This window comes from Pristiophorus japonicus, unplaced genomic scaffold (genome assembly GCF_044704955.1).
Source record: "Pristiophorus japonicus isolate sPriJap1 unplaced genomic scaffold, sPriJap1.hap1 HAP1_SCAFFOLD_462, whole genome shotgun sequence".
In the NCBI taxonomy this organism is placed as follows: Eukaryota; Metazoa; Chordata; class Chondrichthyes; family Pristiophoridae; genus Pristiophorus; species Pristiophorus japonicus.
In genome coordinates this window covers 40294-59366 of record NW_027254366.1, presented here as the reverse complement: position 1 = coordinate 59366, position 19073 = coordinate 40294, and the positions used below count along the sequence as shown (strand labels likewise).

Sequence of the window (19073 nt, the reverse complement as noted above, 5' to 3'; positions counted from 1 at the left end):
CGAGGAATCGGGTTCTGAGGGATCGGGCTCTGAGGGATCGGGTTCTGAGGAATCGGGTTCTGAGGGACCGGGTTCTGAGGGATCGGGTTCTGAGGGACCGGGTTCCGAGGAATCGGGTTCTGAGGGCCTGGTTCCGAGGGATCGGGTTCTGAGGGACCAGATTCCGAGGGATCGGGTCCTGAGGGACCTGGTTCCGAGGGATCGGGCTCTGAGGGACCAGGTTCCAAGGGATCGGGTCCTGAGGGACCAGGTTCCGAGGGATCGGGTCCTGAGGGACGAGGTTCCGAGGGATCAGGTTCTGAGGGACCAGGTTCCAAGAGATCGGGTCCTGAGGGACCAGGTTCCGAGGGATCGGGCTCTGAGGGACCAGATTCCGAGGGATCGGGTTCTGAGGTACCAGGTTCCGAGGGATCAGGTTCTGAGGGATCGGGTCCTGAGGGACCAGGTTCCATGGGATCGGGCTCCGAGGGATCAGGTCCTGAGGGACCAGGTTCCGAGGGATCGGATTCTGAGGGATCGGGTTCTGATGGATCGGGTTCTGAGGGATCGGGTCCTGAGGGACCGGGTTCCGAGGGATCGGGCTCTGAGGGATCGGGTTCTGAGGGATCGGGTCCTGAGGGACCAGGTTCCGAGGGATCGGGTTCTGAGGGATCGGGTTCTGAGGGATCGGGTCCTGAGGGACCAGGTTCCGAGGGATCGGGCTCTGAGGGATCGGGTTCTGAAGGATCGGGTCCTGAGGGACCCGGTTCCGAGGGATCGGGCTCTGAGGGATCGGGTTCTGAGGGATCGGGTTCTGAGGGACCGGATTCCGAGGGATCGGGTTCTGAGGGATCGGGCTCTGAGGGATCGGGTCCTGAGGGACCAGGTTCCGAGGGATCGGGTTCTGAGGGATCGGGTTCTGAGGGATCGGGTTCTGAGGGACCGGGTTCCGAGGGATCGGGTTCTGAGGGATCAGGTTCTGAGGGATCGGGTTCTGAGGGACCGGGTTCCGAGGGATCGGGCTCTGAGGGATCGGGTTCTGAGGGATCGGGTTCTGAGGGACCGGGTTCCGAGGAATCGGGTTCTGAGGGATCGGGTTCTGAGGGACCAGGTTCCGAGGAATCGGGTTCTGAGGGATCGGGCTCTGAGGGATCGGGTTCTGAGGAATCGGGTTCTGAGGGACCGGGTTCTGAGGGATCGGGTTCTGAGGGACCGGGTTCCGTGGAATCGGGTTCTGAGGGCCTGGTTCCGAGGGATCGGGTTCTGAGGGACCAGATTCCGAGGGATCGGGTCCTGAGGGACCCGGTTCCGAGGGATCGGGCTCTGAGGGACCAGGTTCCAAGGGATCGGGTCCTGAGGGACCAGGTTCCGAGGGATCGGGTCCTGAGGGACGAGGTTCCGAGGGATCAGGTTCTGAGGGACCAGGTTCCAAGAGATCGGGTCCTGAGGGACCAGGTTCCGAGGGATCGGGCTCTGAGGGACCAGGTTCCGAGGGATCGGGTTCTGAGGGATCGGGTTCTGAGGGATCAGGTTATGAGGGATCGGGTTCTGAGGGACCGGGTTCCGAGGGATCGGGCTCTGAGGGATCGGATTCTGAGGGATCGGGTTCTGAGGGACCGGGTTCCGAGGAATCGGGTTCTGAGGGATCGGGTTCTGAGGGACCAGGTTCCGAGGAATCGGGTTCTGAGGGATCGGGCTCTGAGGGATCGGGTTCTGAGGAATCGGGTTCTGAGGGACCGGGTTCTGAGGGATCGGGTTCTGAGGGACCGGTTTCCGAGGAATCGGGTTCTGAGGGCCTGGTTCCGAGGGATCGGGTTCTGAGGGACCAGATTCCGAGGGATCGGGTCCTGAGGGACCTGGTTCCGAGGGATCGGGCTCTGAGGGACCAGGTTCCAAGGGATCGGGTCCTGAGGGACCAGGTTCCGAGGGATCGGGTCCTGAGGGACGAGGTTCCGAGGGATCAGGATCTGAGGGACCAGGTTCCAAGAGATCGGGTCCTGAGGGACCAGGTTCCGAGGGATCGGGCTCTGAGGGACCAGGTTCCGAGGGATCGGGTTCTGAGGGATCGGGTTCTGAGGGATCGGGTTCTAAAGGACCATATTCTGAGGGATCTGGTTCCGAGGGATCAGGTTCTGAGGGATCGGGTCCTGAGAGACCAGCTTCTGAGGGATCAGGTTCTGAGGGACCAGGTTCCAAGGGATCGGGTCCTGAGGGACCAGGTTCCGAGGGATCGGGCTCTGAGGGACCAGATTCCGAGGGATCGGGTTCTGAGGTACCAGGTTCCGAGGGATCAGGTTCTGAGGGACCAGGTTCTGAGGGATCGGATCCTGAGGGACCAGGTTCCAAGGGATCGGGCTCCGAGGGATCAGGTCCTGAGGGACCAGGTTCCGAGGGATCGGATTCTGAGGGATCGGGTTCTGATGGATCGGGTTCTGAGGGATCGGGTCCTGAGGGACCGGGTTCCGAGGGATCGGGCTCTGAGGGATCGGGTTCTGAGGGATCGGGTCCTGAGGGACCAGGTTCCGAGGGATCGGGTTCTGAGGGATCGGGTTCTGAGGGATCGGGTCCTGAGGGACCAGGTTCCGAGGGATCGGGCTCTGAGGGATCGGGTTCTGAAGGATCGGGTCCTGAGGGACCCGGTTCCGAGGGATCGGGCTCTGAGGGATCGGGTTCTGAGGGATCGGGTTCTGAGGGACCGGATTCCGAGGGATCGGGTTCTGAGGGATCGGGCTCTGAGGGATCGGGTCCTGAGAGACCAGGTTCCGAGGGATCGGGTTCTGAGGGATCTGGTTCTGAGGGATCGGGTTCTGAGGGACCGGGTTCCGAGGGATCGGGCTCTGAGGGATCAGGTTCTGAGGGATCTGGTTCTGAGGGACCGGGTTCCGAGGGATCGGGCTCTGAGGGATCGGGTTCTGAGGGATCGGGTTCTGAGGGACCGGGTTCCGAGGAATCGGGTTCTGAGGGATCGGGTTCTGAGGGACCAGGTTCCGAGGAATCGGGTTCTGAGGGATCGGGCTCTGAGGGATCGGGTTCTGAGGAATCGGGTTCTGAGGGACCGGGTTCTGAGGGATCGGGTTCTGAGGGACCGGGTTCCGAGGAATCGGGTTCTGAGGGCCTGGTTCCGAGGGATCGGGTTCTGAGGGACCAGATTCCGAGGGATCGGGTCCTGAGGGACCTGGTTCCGAGGGATCGGGCTCTGAGGGACCAGGTTCCAAGGGATCGGGTCCTGAGGGACCAGGTTCCGAGGGATCGGGTCCTGAGGGACGAGGTTCCGAGGGATCAGGTTCTGAGGGACCAGGTTCCAAGAGATCGGGTCCTGAGGGACCAGGTTCCGAGGGATCGGGCTCTGAGGGACCAGGTTCCGAGGGATCGGGTTCTGAGGGATCGGGTTCTGAGGGATCGGGTTCCGAGGGATCAGGCTCTAAGGGACCATATTCTGAGGGATCTGGTTCCGAGGGATCGGGTTCTGAGGGATCGGGTCCTGAGAGACCAGCTTCCGAGGGATCAGGTTCTGAGGGACCAGGTTCCAAGGGATCGGGTCCTGAGGGACCAGGTTCCGAGGGATCGGGCTCTGAGGGACCAGATTCCGAGGGATCGGGTTCTGAGGGATCGGGTTCCGAGGGATCGGGCTCTGAGGGATCGGGTTCTGAGGGATCGGGTCCTGAGGGACCGGGTTCCGAGGGATCGGGCTCTGAGGGATCGGGTTCTGAGGGATCGGGTCCTGAGGGACCAGGTTCCGAGGGATCGGGTTCTGAGGGATCGGGTTCTGAGGGATCGGGTCCTGAGGGACCAGGTTCCGAGGGATCGGGCTCTGAGGGATCGGGTTCTGAAGGATCGGGTCCTGAGGGACCCGGTTACGAGGGATCGGGCTCTGAGGGATCGGGTTCTGAGGGATCGGGTTCTGAGGGACCGGATTCCGAGGGATCGGGTTCTGAGGGATCGGGCTCTGAGGGATCGGGTCCTGAGAGACCAGGTTCCGAGGGATCGGGTTCTGAGGGATCTGGTTCTGAGGGATCGGGTTCTGAGGGACCGGGTTCCGAGGGATCGGGCTCTGAGGGATCAGGTTCTGAGGGATCTGGTTCTGAGGGACCGGGTTCCGAGGGATCGGGCTCTGAGGGATCGGGTTCTGAGGGATCGGGTTCTGAGGGACCGGGTTCCGAGGAATCGGGTTCTGAGGGATCGGGTTCTGAGGGACCAGGTTCCGAGGAATCGGGTTCTGAGGGATCGGGCTCTGAGGGATCGGGTTCTGAGGAATCGGGTTCTGAGGGACCGGGTTCTGAGGGATCGGGTTCTGAGGGACCGGGTTCCGAGGAATCGGGTTCTGAGGGCCTGGTTCCGAGGGATCGGGTTCTGAGGGACCAGATTCCGAGGGATCGGGTCCTGAGGGACCTGGTTCCGAGGGATCGGGCTCTGAGGGACCAGGTTCCAAGGGATCGGGTCCTGAGGGACCAGGTTCCGAGGGATCGGGTCCTGAGGGACGAGGTTCCGAGGGATCAGGTTCTGAGGGACCAGGTTCCAAGAGATCGGGTCCTGAGGGACCAGGTTCCGAGGGATCGGGCTCTGAGGGACCAGGTTCCGAGGGATCGGGTTCTGAGGGATCGGGTTCTGAGGGATCGGGTTCCGAGGGATCAGGCTCTAAGGGACCATATTCTGAGGGATCTGGTTCCGAGGGATCGGGTTCTGAGGGATCGGGTCCTGAGAGACCAGCTTCCGAGGGATCAGGTTCTGAGGGACCAGGTTCCAAGGGATCGGGTCCTGAGGGACCAGGTTCCGAGGGATCGGGCTCTGAGGGACCAGATTCCGAGGGATCGGGTTCTGAGGGATCGGGTTCCGAGGGACCGGGCTCTGAGGGACCAGGTTCTGAGGGATCGGATCCTGAGGGACCAGGTTCCAAGGGATCGGGCTCCGAGGGATCAGGTCCTGAGGGACCAGGTTCCGAGGGATCGGATTCTGAGGGATCGGGTTCTGAAGGATCGGGTCCTGAGGGACCCGGTTACGAGGGATCGGGCTCTGAGGGATCGGGTTCTGAGGGATCGGGTTCTGAGGGACCGGATTCCGAGGGATCGGGTTCTGAGGGATCGGGCTCTGAGGGATCGGGTCCTGAGAGACCAGGTTCCGAGGGATCGGGTTCTGAGGGATCTGGTTCTGAGGGATCGGGTTCTGAGGGACCGGGTTCCGAGGGATCGGGCTCTGAGGGATCAGGTTCTGAGGGATCTGGTTCTGAGGGACCGGGTTCCGAGGGATCGGGCTCTGAGGGATCGGGTTCTGAGGGATCGGGTTCTGAGGGACCGGGTTCCGAGGAATCGGGTTCTGAGGGATCGGGTTCTGAGGGACCAGGTTCCGAGGAATCGGGTTCTGAGGGATCGGGCTCTGAGGGATCGGGTTCTGAGGAATCGGGTTCTGAGGGACCGGGTTCTGAGGGATCGGGTTCTGAGGGACCGGGTTCCGAGGAATCGGGTTCTGAGGGCCTGGTTCCGAGGGATCGGGTTCTGAGGGACCAGATTCCGAGGGATCGGGTCCTGAGGGACCTGGTTCCGAGGGATCGGGCTCTGAGGGACCAGGTTCCAAGGGATCGGGTCCTGAGGGACCAGGTTCCGAGGGATCGGGTCCTGAGGGACGAGGTTCCGAGGGATCAGGTTCTGAGGGACCAGGTTCCAAGAGATCGGGTCCTGAGGGACCAGGTTCCGAGGGATCGGGCTCTGAGGGACCAGGTTCCGAGGGATCGGGTTCTGAGGGATCGGGTTCTGAGGGATCGGGTTCCGAGGGATCAGGCTCTAAGGGACCATATTCTGAGGGATCTGGTTCCGAGGGATCGGGTTCTGAGGGATCGGGTCCTGAGAGACCAGCTTCCGAGGGATCAGGTTCTGAGGGACCAGGTTCCAAGGGATCGGGTCCTGAGGGACCAGGTTCCGAGGGATCGGGCTCTGAGGGACCAGATTCCGAGGGATCGGGTTCTGAGGGATCGGGTTCCGAGGGACCGGGCTCTGAGGGCCCAGATTCCAAGGGATCGGGTTCTGAGGGATCGGGTTCTGGTGGACCAGGTTCCGAGGGATCAGGTTCTGAGGGACCAGGTTCCGAGTGATCAGGTTCTGAGGGACCAGGTTCCGAGGGATCGGGTTCTGAGGTACCAGGTTCCGAGGGATCAGGTTCTGAGGGACCAGGTTCTGAGGGATCGGGTCCTGAGGGACCAGGTTCCAAGGGATCGGGCTCCGAGGGATCGGGTCCTGAGGGACCAGGTTCCGAGGGATCGGATTCTGAGGGATCGGGTTCTGATGGATCGGGTCCTGAGGGATCGGGTTCTGAGGGATCGGGTCCTGAGGGACCAGGTTCCAAGGGATCGGGCTCTGAGGGATCGGGTTCTGAGGGATCGGGTCCTGAGGGACCAGGTTCCGAGGGATCGGGCTCTGAGGGATCGGGTTCTGAGGGATCGGGTCCTGAGGGACCAGGTTCCGAGGGATCGGGCTCTGAGGGATCGGGTTCTGAAGGATCGGGTCCTGAGGGACCGGATTCCGAGGGATCGGGTTCTGAGGGATCGGGCTCTGAGGGATCGGGTCCTGAGGGACCGGATTCCGAGGGATCGGGTTCTGAGGGATCGGGCTCTGAGGGATCGGGTCCTGAGGGACCAGGTTCCGAGGGATCGGGTTCTGAGGGATCGGGTTCTGAGGGACCGGGTTCCGAGGGATCGGGTTCTGAGGGATCGGGTTCTGAGGGACCGGGTTCCGAGGGATCGGGCTCTGAGGGATCGGGTTCTCAGGGATGGGTTTCTGAGGGACCGGGTTCCGAGGAATCGGGTTCTGAGGGATCGGGTTCTGAAGGATCGGGTCCTGAGGGACCGGATTCCGAGGGATCGGGTTCTGAGGGATCGGGCTCTGAGGGATCGGGTTCTGAGGGATCGGGCTCTGAGGGATCGGGTTCTGAGGGATCGGGTTCTGAGGGATCGGGCTCTGAGGGATCGGGTTCTGAGGGACCTGGTTCCGAGGAATCGGGCTCTGAGGGATCGGGTTCTGAGGGACCAGGTTACGAGGGATCGGGTTCTGAGGGACCAGGTTACAAGGGATCGGGTTCTGAGGGATCGGGTTCTGAGGGATCGGGTTCTGAGGGACCAGGTTACGAGGGATCGGGTTCTGAGGGACCTGGTTCCGAGGGATCGGGTTCTGAGGTACCAGGTTCCGAGGGATCAGGTTCTGAGGGACCAGGTTCTGAGGGACCTGGTTCCGAGGGATCGGGTTCTGAGGTACCAGGTTCCGAGGGATCAGGTTCTGAGGGACCAGGTTCTCAGGGATCGGGTCCTGAGGGACCAGGTTCCAAGGGATCGAGCTCCGAGGGATCGGGTCCTGAGGGACCAGGTTCCAAGGGATCGTGCTCCGAGGGATCGGGTCCTGAGGGACCAGGTTCCGAGGGATCGGGTTCTGAGGTACCAGGTTCCGAGGGATCAGGTTCTGAGGGACCAGGTTCCAAGGGATTGGGCTCCGAGGGATCGGGTCCTGAGGGACCAGGTTCCGAGGGATCAGGTTCTGAGGGACCAGGTTCCGAGGGATCGGGTCCTGAGGGACCAGGTTCCAAGGGATCGTGCTCCGAGGGATCGGGTCCTGAGGGACCAGGTTACGAGGGACCAGCCCCTTTCCATCAGCGTTGGTTAGGCCGCTCCATACACAGTTACATCAGGACCCTATGTCCGTTCCGGAGACTTCAGGCTGAAGTTATACTGCAGCCGGTGCGATGCCCGAGCATTGCGATCGACCCATCGTGAGAGGCGGTCTCTCACCACCTGACTTCAGCGTGACAGTGCGGCATTGAGCGATGACCGGAGTTATACTGCTGCCCTCGCAATGCTGTGTGTCCAAAGTCACGTCATGTTGACGGGGAGCAGGGGAACAGTAACACCGTTCTGATTTTGCCCCCTTTGTCCCCACCGCTCCCCTCCAACCCCCCCCACCCCGCCTGGCAAGGGATTCTGGGATCAGGACGGAATTTGCGAACTTGCAACGCTGCTGCTGTGATTCCAATCCACCCTTCGGGGCGCTTGGAACGCACTAACACTGATCATAGAATCACAGAATGATACAGAGCAGAAGGAGGTCATTTGGCCCATGGTGTCTGTGCTGGCTCTGTGAAAGAGCTGTCAAATTGCCCGTTGAAATTTCTGATGGAATGTGATTCCTTGTCCTTTCACGCAGTGCATTCCAGCTCACACCATGCCTCTGTGTGAAAGGATTCTCAGCATTCCCTCTCACAGACATAATCTTGTATAACTATATCAGGTCTGTCGTTAACCCTCCCTTCTCGAAGAAGAAAAATAAATTGTTGTTGTAAATCTCCCTGAACCCTCTCTGCCCCAGCTTCTCCAGTCTCTCCCCGTCACTCAAGACCCTCATCCCCGGGACCGTTCTGGTCAACCCCCTCTGCACCCTCTCCAGGGCCGTGACACCCTCCCTACAGTGTGGGGCCCAGAATTGAACACAATACTCCAGCTGGGGCCTAACCAGAGATTTGTAAAGTTTAAGTTTAGCATGACTGCCGTGTTTTTGTATTTAATGCCCTTATTTACCCTTATGGGGGAAACTAAAACTAGGGGGTATAGTCTCAGAATAAGGGGTCGCACATTTAAAACTGAGATGAGGAGGAATTTCTTCTCTCAGAGGGTTGTAAATCTGTGGAATTCTCTGCCCCAGAGAGCTGTGGAGGCTGGGTCATTGAATATATTTAAGCGGAAGATAGACAGATTTTTGAACGATTAGAGAGTAAAGGGTTCTGGGGAGCGGGCAGGGAAGTGGAGCTGAGTCCATGATCGGATCAGCCATGATCTTATTGAATGGCGGAGCAGGCTCGAGGGGCCGAATGGCCGACTCCTGCTCCTATTTCTGATGTGATTTACAAAGCCAAGTATCCCATACGATTTCTTAACTGCATTATCAACTTGCCCTGCCACCTTCCAAGATATGTGTACATACACCCAATAGGTCTCTCTGTTCCTGCACCTCCTTTAAAATTATACCCTTCAGTTTATATTGTCTCTCCTCATAAATCCAATCGAAATATATTGCTTCCTACTTCTGTGCGTTAAATTTCAGCTGCCGCATGTCGCCCCATTTCACCGGCCTGACTATGTCCTCCTGAAGTCTGATTCTATCCTTCTCATGGTTTATTACATAAATTACATTTCTCAGTTTGGGTTTTATTCCATATTGTGTGTGAGGAAAGGAACACAGATCTTACCATGGCACCAGCGAGGCCTCTCTCCCCGGGGAACCCTCGCAGACCAGGAGGACCATCTTTCCCGGAAATTCCTGATGGACCGGGGTCACCCTGGAATGGAAACATTGAGAAACAAGCATTAAAACAATCCTGGCCTTTAAAGTACGGAAACAAAGAGTGCTGGAACTCTGGGGTAAAGCAGAAAGCATGAAAAATACACTGTCTGCAAAGTGACCGGTTTGACCTTATCTGGTTAAAAGATTGTCACCTGCAAACCCGACTATTCCAGCGCTCTCCTGGCCGGCCTCCCACCTTCCAGCCTCGTAAATTCAGCTCATCCAGAACGCTGCTGCCCTGTGTCCTAACTCACACCCAGTCCCATTGACCCATCACCCCCTGTGCTCACTGACCGTATCCTAACTCACACCCAGTCCCATTGACCCATCATCCCCTGTGCTCACTGACCGTGTCCTAACTCACACCCAGTCCCATTGACCCATCACCCCCTGTGCTCACTGACCGTGTCCTAACTTACACCCAGTCCCATTGACCCATCACCTCCTGTGCTCACTGACCGTGTCCTAACTCACACCCAGTCCCATTGACCCATCACCCCCTGTGCTCACTGACCGTGTCCTAACTCACACCCAGTCCCGTTCCCCCATCACCCCCTGTGCTCACTGACCGTGTCCTGACTCACACCCAGTCCCATTGACCCATGACCCCCTGTGCTCACTGACCGTGTCCTGACTCACACCCAGTCCCATTGACCCATGACCCCCTGTGCTCACTGACCGTGTCCTGACTCACACCCAGTCCCATTGACCCATTACCCCCTGTGCTCACTGACCCACATTGGCTCACAGTTCCCCAATGCCTCAATTTTAAAATTCACATTCTAGTTTTCAAATCCCTCTAGGGCCTCGCCCCTCCCTATCTCAATAATCTCCTCCAGCCCCACAACACTCCGAGATCTCTGCACCCAGTCCTGGTCCATAGCACCGCCCCAATTTTAATCACTCCACCATCGGTGGTCGTGCGTTCAGCTGCCTGGGCCCCAAGCTCTGGGAGTCCTTCCCGCTCCTTTAAGATGCTCTTCAAAACCTTTCTGTTTGACCAAGCTATTGCTCACTGTAATGTATGTATATGTGAGTATGCTCACGAGTTTCTAGAGCTGTTGCATTGTGAGTGGCTTAGCCAATTATGTGATGTTCACAAGACTCAATAAAACCCCAGCCAGTTGGGTCAAGGTCACCCACGATGAGGTATGCAGTTGTGAGCCTAGTGGATGAACTGGTAATGTGTAGTGTGATTGTTAAACCTCTGTTCTTAATAGCAATGTGTTGCTATGAATTCTTAAGCAAAGAACGCATGAAGCAAATACATTACGATTAGCTGCCCTAATATCCCTAGTCGGGATAAATGGGTCATTTTCCAGTTGGCAAACAGTGACTAGTGGGGTGCCACAGGGATCGGTGCTGGGGCTCCAACTATTTACAAACTATATCAATGACTTGGAAGAAGGCACCGAGTGTCATGTAGCCAAGTTTGCTGATGATACAAAGATGGATGGGAAATCAAATTGTGAGGAGGACACAAAAAATCTGCAAAGGGATATAGACAGGTTCAGTGAGTGGGCAAACATTTGGCAGATGGAGTATAATGTGGGAAAGTGTGAGGTCATGCACTTTGGTAGGAAAAATACAAGAGTAATTTATTATTTAAATGGAGAGAAATTGCAAAGTGCTGCAGTACAGAGAGACCTCGGGGTCCTTGTACATGAAACACAAAAAGTTAGTATGCAGGTACAGCAAGTGATCAGGAAGGCCAATGGAATGTTGGCCTTTATTGCAAGGGGGATAGAGTATAAAAGCAGAGAAGTCCTGCTACAACTGTACAGGGTATTGGTGAGGTCACATCTGGAGTACTGCGTACAGTTTTGGTCTCCTTACTTAAGGAAGGATATACTTGCATTGGAGGCTGTTCAGAGAAGGTTCAGGAGGTTGATTCAGGATATGAGGGGGTTGACTTATGAAGATAGGTTGAGCAGATTGGGCCTATACTCATTGAAGTTCAGAAGAATGAGAGGTGATCTTATCGAAACATATAAGATAATGAGGAGGCTTGACAAGGTGAATGCAGAGAGGATGTTTCCACTCATAAGGGAAACTAAAACTAGGGGACATAGTTTTGAATAACAGCCACCCATTTAGAACTGAGATGAGGAGAAATTTCTTCTCTCAGAGGGTTGTAAATCTGTGGAATTCTCTGCCCCAGAGAGCTGTGGAGGCTGGGACATTGAATATATTTAAGGTGGAGATAGACAGATTTTTGAGCGATAAGGGAGTGAAGGGTTATGGGGAGTGGGCGGGGAAGTGGAGCTGAGTCCATGATCAGATCAACAATGATCTTATTGAATGGCGGAGCAGGCTCGAGGGGCCGAATGGCCGAGTCCTGCTTCTATTTCTTATGTTCTTATTATATGGTTCGGCGTCAAATTGTGTCTGGTTTAAACTGCTGTGAAGCACCTTAGGAGATTTTACTAGTTAAAGGTAAGTTGTGCATTCCAGCAATCTGTGATTTTATTTTATATTAGTGAATGACTCATTAATTTTCTTGTTACTTTAATTTCTCATGACTGCACCACATAAATCCTGAAAATGTTCCAGCGAAATCAACTGGAATTAATAACCCAGAGAACGAGAGTTCAAAACTCAGCCTGGGGCTATTTGAACATTTCGATTCCGTTCAAAAAAATGTTAATAAAAATCTGGGCTCAGTGAAAGCGAGCGTTTCCTGTCGGATTGTGTTACAAACCCAAGGGGTTCACTAATGTCCCTTTAGGGACGGAACTCTGCCGTCCTTACCTGGGCTGGGCCTATAGGTGACTCCCGTCCCACACCAGCGTGGTTGACTCTGAACTACCCCTTGAAGTGTCCGAGCGAGACACTCCATTTGTAGCAAACCTGCTCCCAGCGGTTCAGGAAGGCCCAGATCCTCCTTCTCAGGGTAACTAGGGACTGGCAATAAAACATATTATTTATTCATTCCCGGGATGTGGGCGTCGCTGGCCAGGCCGGCATTTATTGCCCATCCCTAATTGCCCCTTGAGAAGGTGGTGGTGAGCCGCCTTCTTGAACCGCTGCAGTCCGTGTGGTGAAGGTGCTCCCACAGTGCTGTTAGGGAGGGAGTTCCAGGATTGTGACCCAGCGACGATGAAGGAACGGCCGATATATTTCCAAGTCGGGATGGTGTGTGACTGGGAGGGGAACGTGGAGGTGGTGGTGTTCCCATGCACCTGCTGCCCTTGTCCTTCTAGGTGGTAGAGGTCGCGGGTTTGGGAGGTGCTGCCGAAGAAGCCTTGGCGAGTTGCTGCAGTGCATCTTGTAGATGGTGCACACTGCAGCCAGGGGGCGCCGGTGGTGGAGGGAGTGAGTGTTGAAGGTGGTGGAGGGAGTGAGTGTTGAAGGTGGTGGATGGGGAGCCAATCAAGCGGCTGCTTTGTCCCGGATGGTGTTGAGCTTCTTGAAAAAAATTGACCGGATTGGATGTGTCCTGCTTTTTGTGGACAGGACATACCGGGGCAGTTTCCCACATTGTGGGGTAGATGCCAGTGTTGTAGCTGTACTGGAACAGCTTGGCTAGAGGCGCGGCTAGTTCTGGAGCACAAGTCTTTAGCACAACAGCCGGGATGTTGTTGTGGCCCACAGCCTTTGCTGTATCCAGTGAGCTCAGCCGTTTATTCACATCACGTGGGGTGAATCGAATTGGCTGAAGACTGGATTCTGTGATGGTGGGGACCTCGGGAGGAGGCCGATATGGATCATCCACTCGGCACTTCTGGCTGGAGATGGTTGTAAACACTTTTGCACTCACGCGCTGGGCTCTGCCATCATTGAGGATGGGGATATTCATGGAGCCTGCTCCTCCCGTTAGTTGTTTAATTGTCCACCACCATTCACTACTGGATGTGGCAGGACTGCAGAGCTTTGGTCTGATCCGTTGGTTGTGGGTTTGCTGAGCCCTGTCTATAGCATGCTGCTCCCGCTGCTTAGCATGCATGTAGTCCCGTGTTGCAGCTTCCCCAGGTTGGCACCTCAATAAACGTCAGCCTTGGCAGCAATGCCCACACCCCGAGAATGAATGAATGTAAGGAAAGGATTAGTGCTGTTACTGTTTGCTGTAGTCCATCAGCCTTGCCATTGTTTCTGTTGCTTGTGACACAACGGCAAAGTAATTCCTGTGTTCCCCATCACTGAGTGCTGACAATTCCTTAATCATTCTTTGCATCAGCCGTTCCCACTTCTGTTAATTCAGCCATTCTGAAGAGACTCTGGTTGTTCTCCTAAGAGCAGAGAGGCTGCAGAGGAGATTTAGCAGAATGGTCCTAGGGATGAGGGCCTTCCATGATGCGGCAGACGGAAGAAGCTGGGATTGTTCTCCGTACAGCACAGAAGGTTCAGAGGAAAATTAGTAGACGTGATCAAAATCAAAGGGGGTTTTGATCGAGCAACTAAGGAGAGAACCTGTTCCCAGAGGCAGGATGGCCGGTAACCAGAGGGACACAGATTGACGATAATCGGCGATGGAACCAGAGGGGGAGATGGGGAGAATGTTTTTACGCAGCGAGTTGTTGTGATCGGGAACGCGCTGCCTGAAAGGGCGGTGGGAGCAGATTCAATAGTAACTTTCAAACGGGAATTGGATAAATAGTTAGAATCACAGAATCGCCCAGCACAGGAGGCCATTGGGCCCATCGAGCCTGTGCCGGCTCTGTGACAGAGCGATCCCATCAGTCCCACTCCCCGCTCTTTCCCCACAGCCCGGCAAATCTTTCCCCTTCCAGTATTTACCCAATTCCCGGTTTGAAAGTTACTATTGAATCTGCTCCCACCGCCCTTTCAGGCAGCGCGTTCCCGATCACAACAACTCGCTGCGTAAACACATTCTCCCCATCTCCCCCTCTGGTTCCATCGCCAATTATCGTCAATCTGTGTCCCTCTGGTTACTGGCCCTCCTGCCCTGGGAACAGGTTCTCCTGATTTACTCGATCAAAACTCTTTATAATTTTGAACCCCTCTATTAAATCTCCCCTTAACCCTCTCTGCTCCAAGGAGAACAACCCCAGCTTCTCCAGTCTCTCCCCGTCACTGAAGGCCCTCATCCCCGGGACCATTCTGGTCAATCCCCTCTGCACCCTCTCCAAGGCCTAGATATCTCAGGCTGTTTGGTTCCCAGACGATTCACACCCTCCCTGACACAGCCGGGCTCTGCCACCCACCGAGATATTGGCAAATAACATGGGGGCGGGGGGGGAGGGGGTTTGAGGGCTGAGAGGATGAGGGTGTTGTGGGGGGGGGGGAAGGGACGGGGTGGTTGAGGGATGGGTTCAGGCATGGAGATTTGGGATGGATTTGGGGGGTTGGAGGGTGGGGGTAGGGAGGTTTGGGGGGTTGGAGGGTGGGAGTAGGGAGGTTTGAGGGGTTGGAGGGTGGGGGTATGGAGGTTTGGGGGGGTTGGAGGGTGGGGGTATGGAGGTTTGAGGGGTTGGAGGGTGGGGGTATGGAGGTTTGGGGGGGTTGAAGGGTGGGAGTAGGGAGGTTGGAGGGTGAGGGTAAGGAGGTTTGGGGGGGTTGGAGGGTGGGGGTGTGGAGGTTTGGGGGGTTGAAGGGTGGGAGTAGGGAGGTTGGAGGGTGAGGGTAAGGAGGTTTGGGGGGGTTGGAGGGTGGGGGTGTGGAGGTTTGGGGGGTTGCAGGGTGGGGGTAGGGAGATTTGGGGGGTTGAAGGGTGGGAGTAGGGAGGTTGGAGGGTGAGGGTAAGGAGGTTTGGGGGGGTTGGAGGATGGGGGTATGGAGGTTTGGGGGGTTGGAGGATGGGGGTAGGGAGGTTTGGGGGGGTTGGAGGGTTGGAGTAGGGAGGTTGCAGGGTGGGGGTAAGGAGGTTTGGGGGGTTGGAGGGTGGGGGTAAGGAGGTTTGGGGGGTTGGAGGGTGGGGGTAAGGAGGTTTGAGGGGTTGGAGGATGGGGGTAAGGAGGTTTGGAGGGGTTGGAGGATGGGGGTATGGAGGTTTGGGGGGTTGGAGGATGGGGGTAGGGAGGTTTGGGGGGGTTGGAGGATGGGGGTAGGGAGGTTTGGGGGGGTTGGAGGGTGGGAGTAGGGAGGTTGGAGGGTGGGGGTAAGGAGGTTTGGGGGGGTTGGAGGGTGGGGGTAAGGAGGTTTGAGGGGTTGGAGGATGGGGGTAAGGAGGTTTGGAGGGGTTGGAGGATGGGGGTATGGAGGTTTGAGGGGTTGGAGGATGGGGGTAGGGAGGTTTGGGGGGTTGGAGGGTGGGAGTAGGGAGGTTGGAGGGTGGGGGTAAGGAGGTTTGGGGGGGTTGGAGGAGGGGGTATGGAGGTTTGAGGGGTTGGAGGATGGGGGTATGGAGGTTTGAGGGGTTGGAGGATGGGGGTAGGGAGGTTTGGGGGGGGTTGGAGGATGGGGGTAGGGAGGTTTGAGGGGTTGGAGGGTGGGAGCAGGGAGGTTGGAGGGTGGGGGTAAGGAGGTTTTGGGGGGTTGGAGGATGGGGGTAGGGAGGTTTTGGGGGGTTCAGGGATTGAGAGATGAGATGATGGGGATTGGGGAATAGAGATTGGGGTTTGGGTGTAGGAAGGTTCAGGGTTGGAGATTAAGGGATGCGTTTGGGGTTTGAATTTGAGCAATGAGAGGGAGGGAGTTATGCGCTGGGGGTTTGGGGGAATGAGGCTGTACCCCGGTTATAAACAGCTCACAACAGATTGAGTAACAAGAACAAGCAAATTATTTGAATAATGGGACATCGGTTTAACACAGAACTGCTTCCCGACACTGACACACACTGTGACACTGATACTGACACACACTGTAACACTGACACACACTATGACACTGACACACACTGTAACACTGACACACACTGTGACACTGACACTGACACACACTGTAACACTGACACACACTGTGACACTGACACTGACACACACTGTGACGCTGACACACACTGACACACACTGTAACACTGACACACACTGTGACACTGACACTGACACACACTGTAACACTGACACACACTGTGACACTGACACACACTGTAACACTGACACACACTGTGATACTGACACACACTGACACACACTGTAACACTGACACACACTGTGACACTGACACTGACACACACTGTAACACTGACACACACTGTGACACTGACACTGACACACACTGTAACACTGACACACACTGTGACACTGACACTGACACACACTGTGACACTGACACACACTGTGACACTGACACTGACACACACTGTGACACTGACACACACTGTAACACTAACACTGACACACACTGCAACACTGACACACACTGTAACACTGACACTGACACACACTGTAACACTGACACACACTGTGACACTGACACTGACACACACTGTGACACTGACACACACTGTAACACTGACACACACTCTGACACTGACACTGACACACACTGTGACACTGACACACACTGTGACACTGACACTGACACACACTGTGACACTGACACACACTTTGACACTGACACTGACACACACTGTGACACTGACACACACTGTGACACTGACACTGACACACACTGTAACACTGACACACACTGTGACACTGACACACACTGTGACACTGACACTGACACACACTGTAACACTGACACACACTCTGACACTGACACACACTGTGACACTGACACTGACACACACTGTAACACTGACACACACTGTGACACTGACACACACTGTGACACTGACACACACTGTGACACTGACACTGACACACACTGTGACACTGACACACACTGTGACACTGACACTGACACACACTGTGACACTGACACACACTGTGACACTGACACTGACACACACTGTGACACTGACACACACTGTAACACTGACACACACTGTGACACTGACACTGACACACACTGTAACACTGACACACACTGTGACACTGACACACACTGTAACACTGACACACACTGTGATACTGACACACACTGACACACACTGTAACACTGACACACACTGTGACACTGACACACACTGTAACACTGACACACACTGTGACACTGACACACACTGTGACACTGACACTGACACACACTGTAACACTGACACACACTGTGACACTGACACACACTGTGACACTGACACTGACACACACTGTGACACTGACACACACTGTAACACTGACACACACTCAGACTCTGTTGTGGTGGGACTAACACCAGATGTCCAGTGAGACTCACCTTTGCTCCTTCCTTTCCCGCTGATCCAGGGAGTCCTTGTTCCCCTGGGGGTCCGGGTGGTCCTGGGTGCCCTCTCTCGCCCAATGGGCCAGTCTCACCAGTCGGACCCTATAGGCAACCCAGAAAGAACAAGTTAGACAGGAGCTCAGAACCAGAACCATCGACGTAATCGATGATTAATCATCACCAATAATACGGTCTACATCACAGTAATTATGGGATCGTTTACAGCTGTCTCAGAAACTGTCAAAGGTGATACTAAAACTGAAGCCATTCATTTAGAAGTATCTAAACCAATATTGATGTATAATTAAGGGGTAACTGTTCACTAAAAAGCACGGGACAAAGAGGAGGATTTATTGCCAGAGTTTACACTCCGTTGAGACACCTCTGAGAGCAGGAGTATTATTTTAATATCGCTCCCTGGAACCTTCCTGTAGATTAAAATGGCGATATTCATCGCTGCGAGTTCTGATCACACGATGTGTTTACAAGAGTGATACCAGAACTGAGAGTTTATGAGAGGGAACAACTGATTAGGTAGAAACGACACGTCTGAGGTTTGGCCTGATGGAGGTTGTTAAGTTTATGGAGGGGTTCGATCGGGTCGATGTAGAAAAGATGTTCCCACATGGCGGGGGGGGGGGGGCAGAACTCGGGGCCATCAATATCAGACAGTCACTGATAAACCCAATGGGGAATTCAGGAGAAACCTCTTTACCCAGAGAGCGGTGAGAATGTGGGACTCGCTGCCACAGGGAGGGGTTGAGGTGAATAGTATCGATGTATTTAAGGGGAAGCTGGATAAACACATGGGGGAGAAAGGAATAGAAGGATATGGGGATAGGGTGAGATGGAGAGGGGTGGGAGGGGGCTGGTGTGGGGCATAAACCCCGGCACGGAGCGGTGGGGTATAAACCCCGGCACGGAGCGGTGGGGCATAAACCCCGGCACGGAGCGGTGGGGCATAAACCCCGGCTCGGAGCGGTGGGGTATAAAACCCGGCACGGAGCGGTGGGGCATAAACCCCGGCACGGAGCGGTGGGACATAAACCCCGGCACGGAGCGGTGGGGCATAAACCCCGGCACGGAGCGGTGGGGCATAAACCCCGGCTCGGAGCGGTGCGGTATAAACCCCGGCACGGAGCGGTGGGGCATAAACCCCGGCACGGAGCGGTGGGGTATAAACCCCGGCACGGAGCGGTGGAGCATAAACCCCGGCACGGAGCGGTGGGGCATAAACCCCGGCACGGAGCGGTGGGGCCCAATGGCCTGTTCCTGGGCTGGACACTCCGTGTCATTCTGTCTTTGTGCCCCTTGGGTTCACTCTCAGGCCAAGGGAGCTTTCACGAGCTCTAAATGTGTTGGACTCTGAACTTCCAGCCGTGACTTTGGTGGAAACCCTGCAGGAATGGCGTCTGTGCCCTCTGGGTCTCCTGGACAGGGTCATTCAGTTGGGACAGGCGGCATTATCCTGGCCTTTAGAATGCTGACAGCAGCAATCCCAACCTCCCAAACCGCTCTGTTCCAGAGGTACCTGCAGGAACAACTGATGCTCCCGTTCTGGTGAGAAGCCTTGGGCACTGACTGTGGAAGGTCCGTTGT

At 55.9% G+C, this 19073-nt stretch overlaps 1 protein-coding gene and 1 pseudogene across 1 annotated transcript in view; both read right to left on the bottom strand.

The window, feature by feature from the left end:
- The window catches only part of LOC139252381 (collagen alpha-1(XI) chain-like), a 185891-nt gene extending 168373 nt beyond the window's left edge, over positions 1-17518 (bottom strand). Inside the window, exons 1-2 of the mRNA XM_070873364.1 lie at positions 17469-17518; positions 9196-9285 (exon numbers count right to left, since the gene is read on the bottom strand). Coding sequence (XP_070729465.1) covers positions 9196-9198 — 3 coding nt within the window. The 5' untranslated portion in view covers positions 9199-9285; positions 17469-17518. The remainder of the gene's footprint in view (positions 1-9195; positions 9286-17468) is intronic.
- LOC139252382 (sporozoite surface protein 2-like) lies at positions 6730-8889 on the bottom strand (annotated as a pseudogene).
- Positions 17519-19073: the final 1555 nt, after the last annotated feature.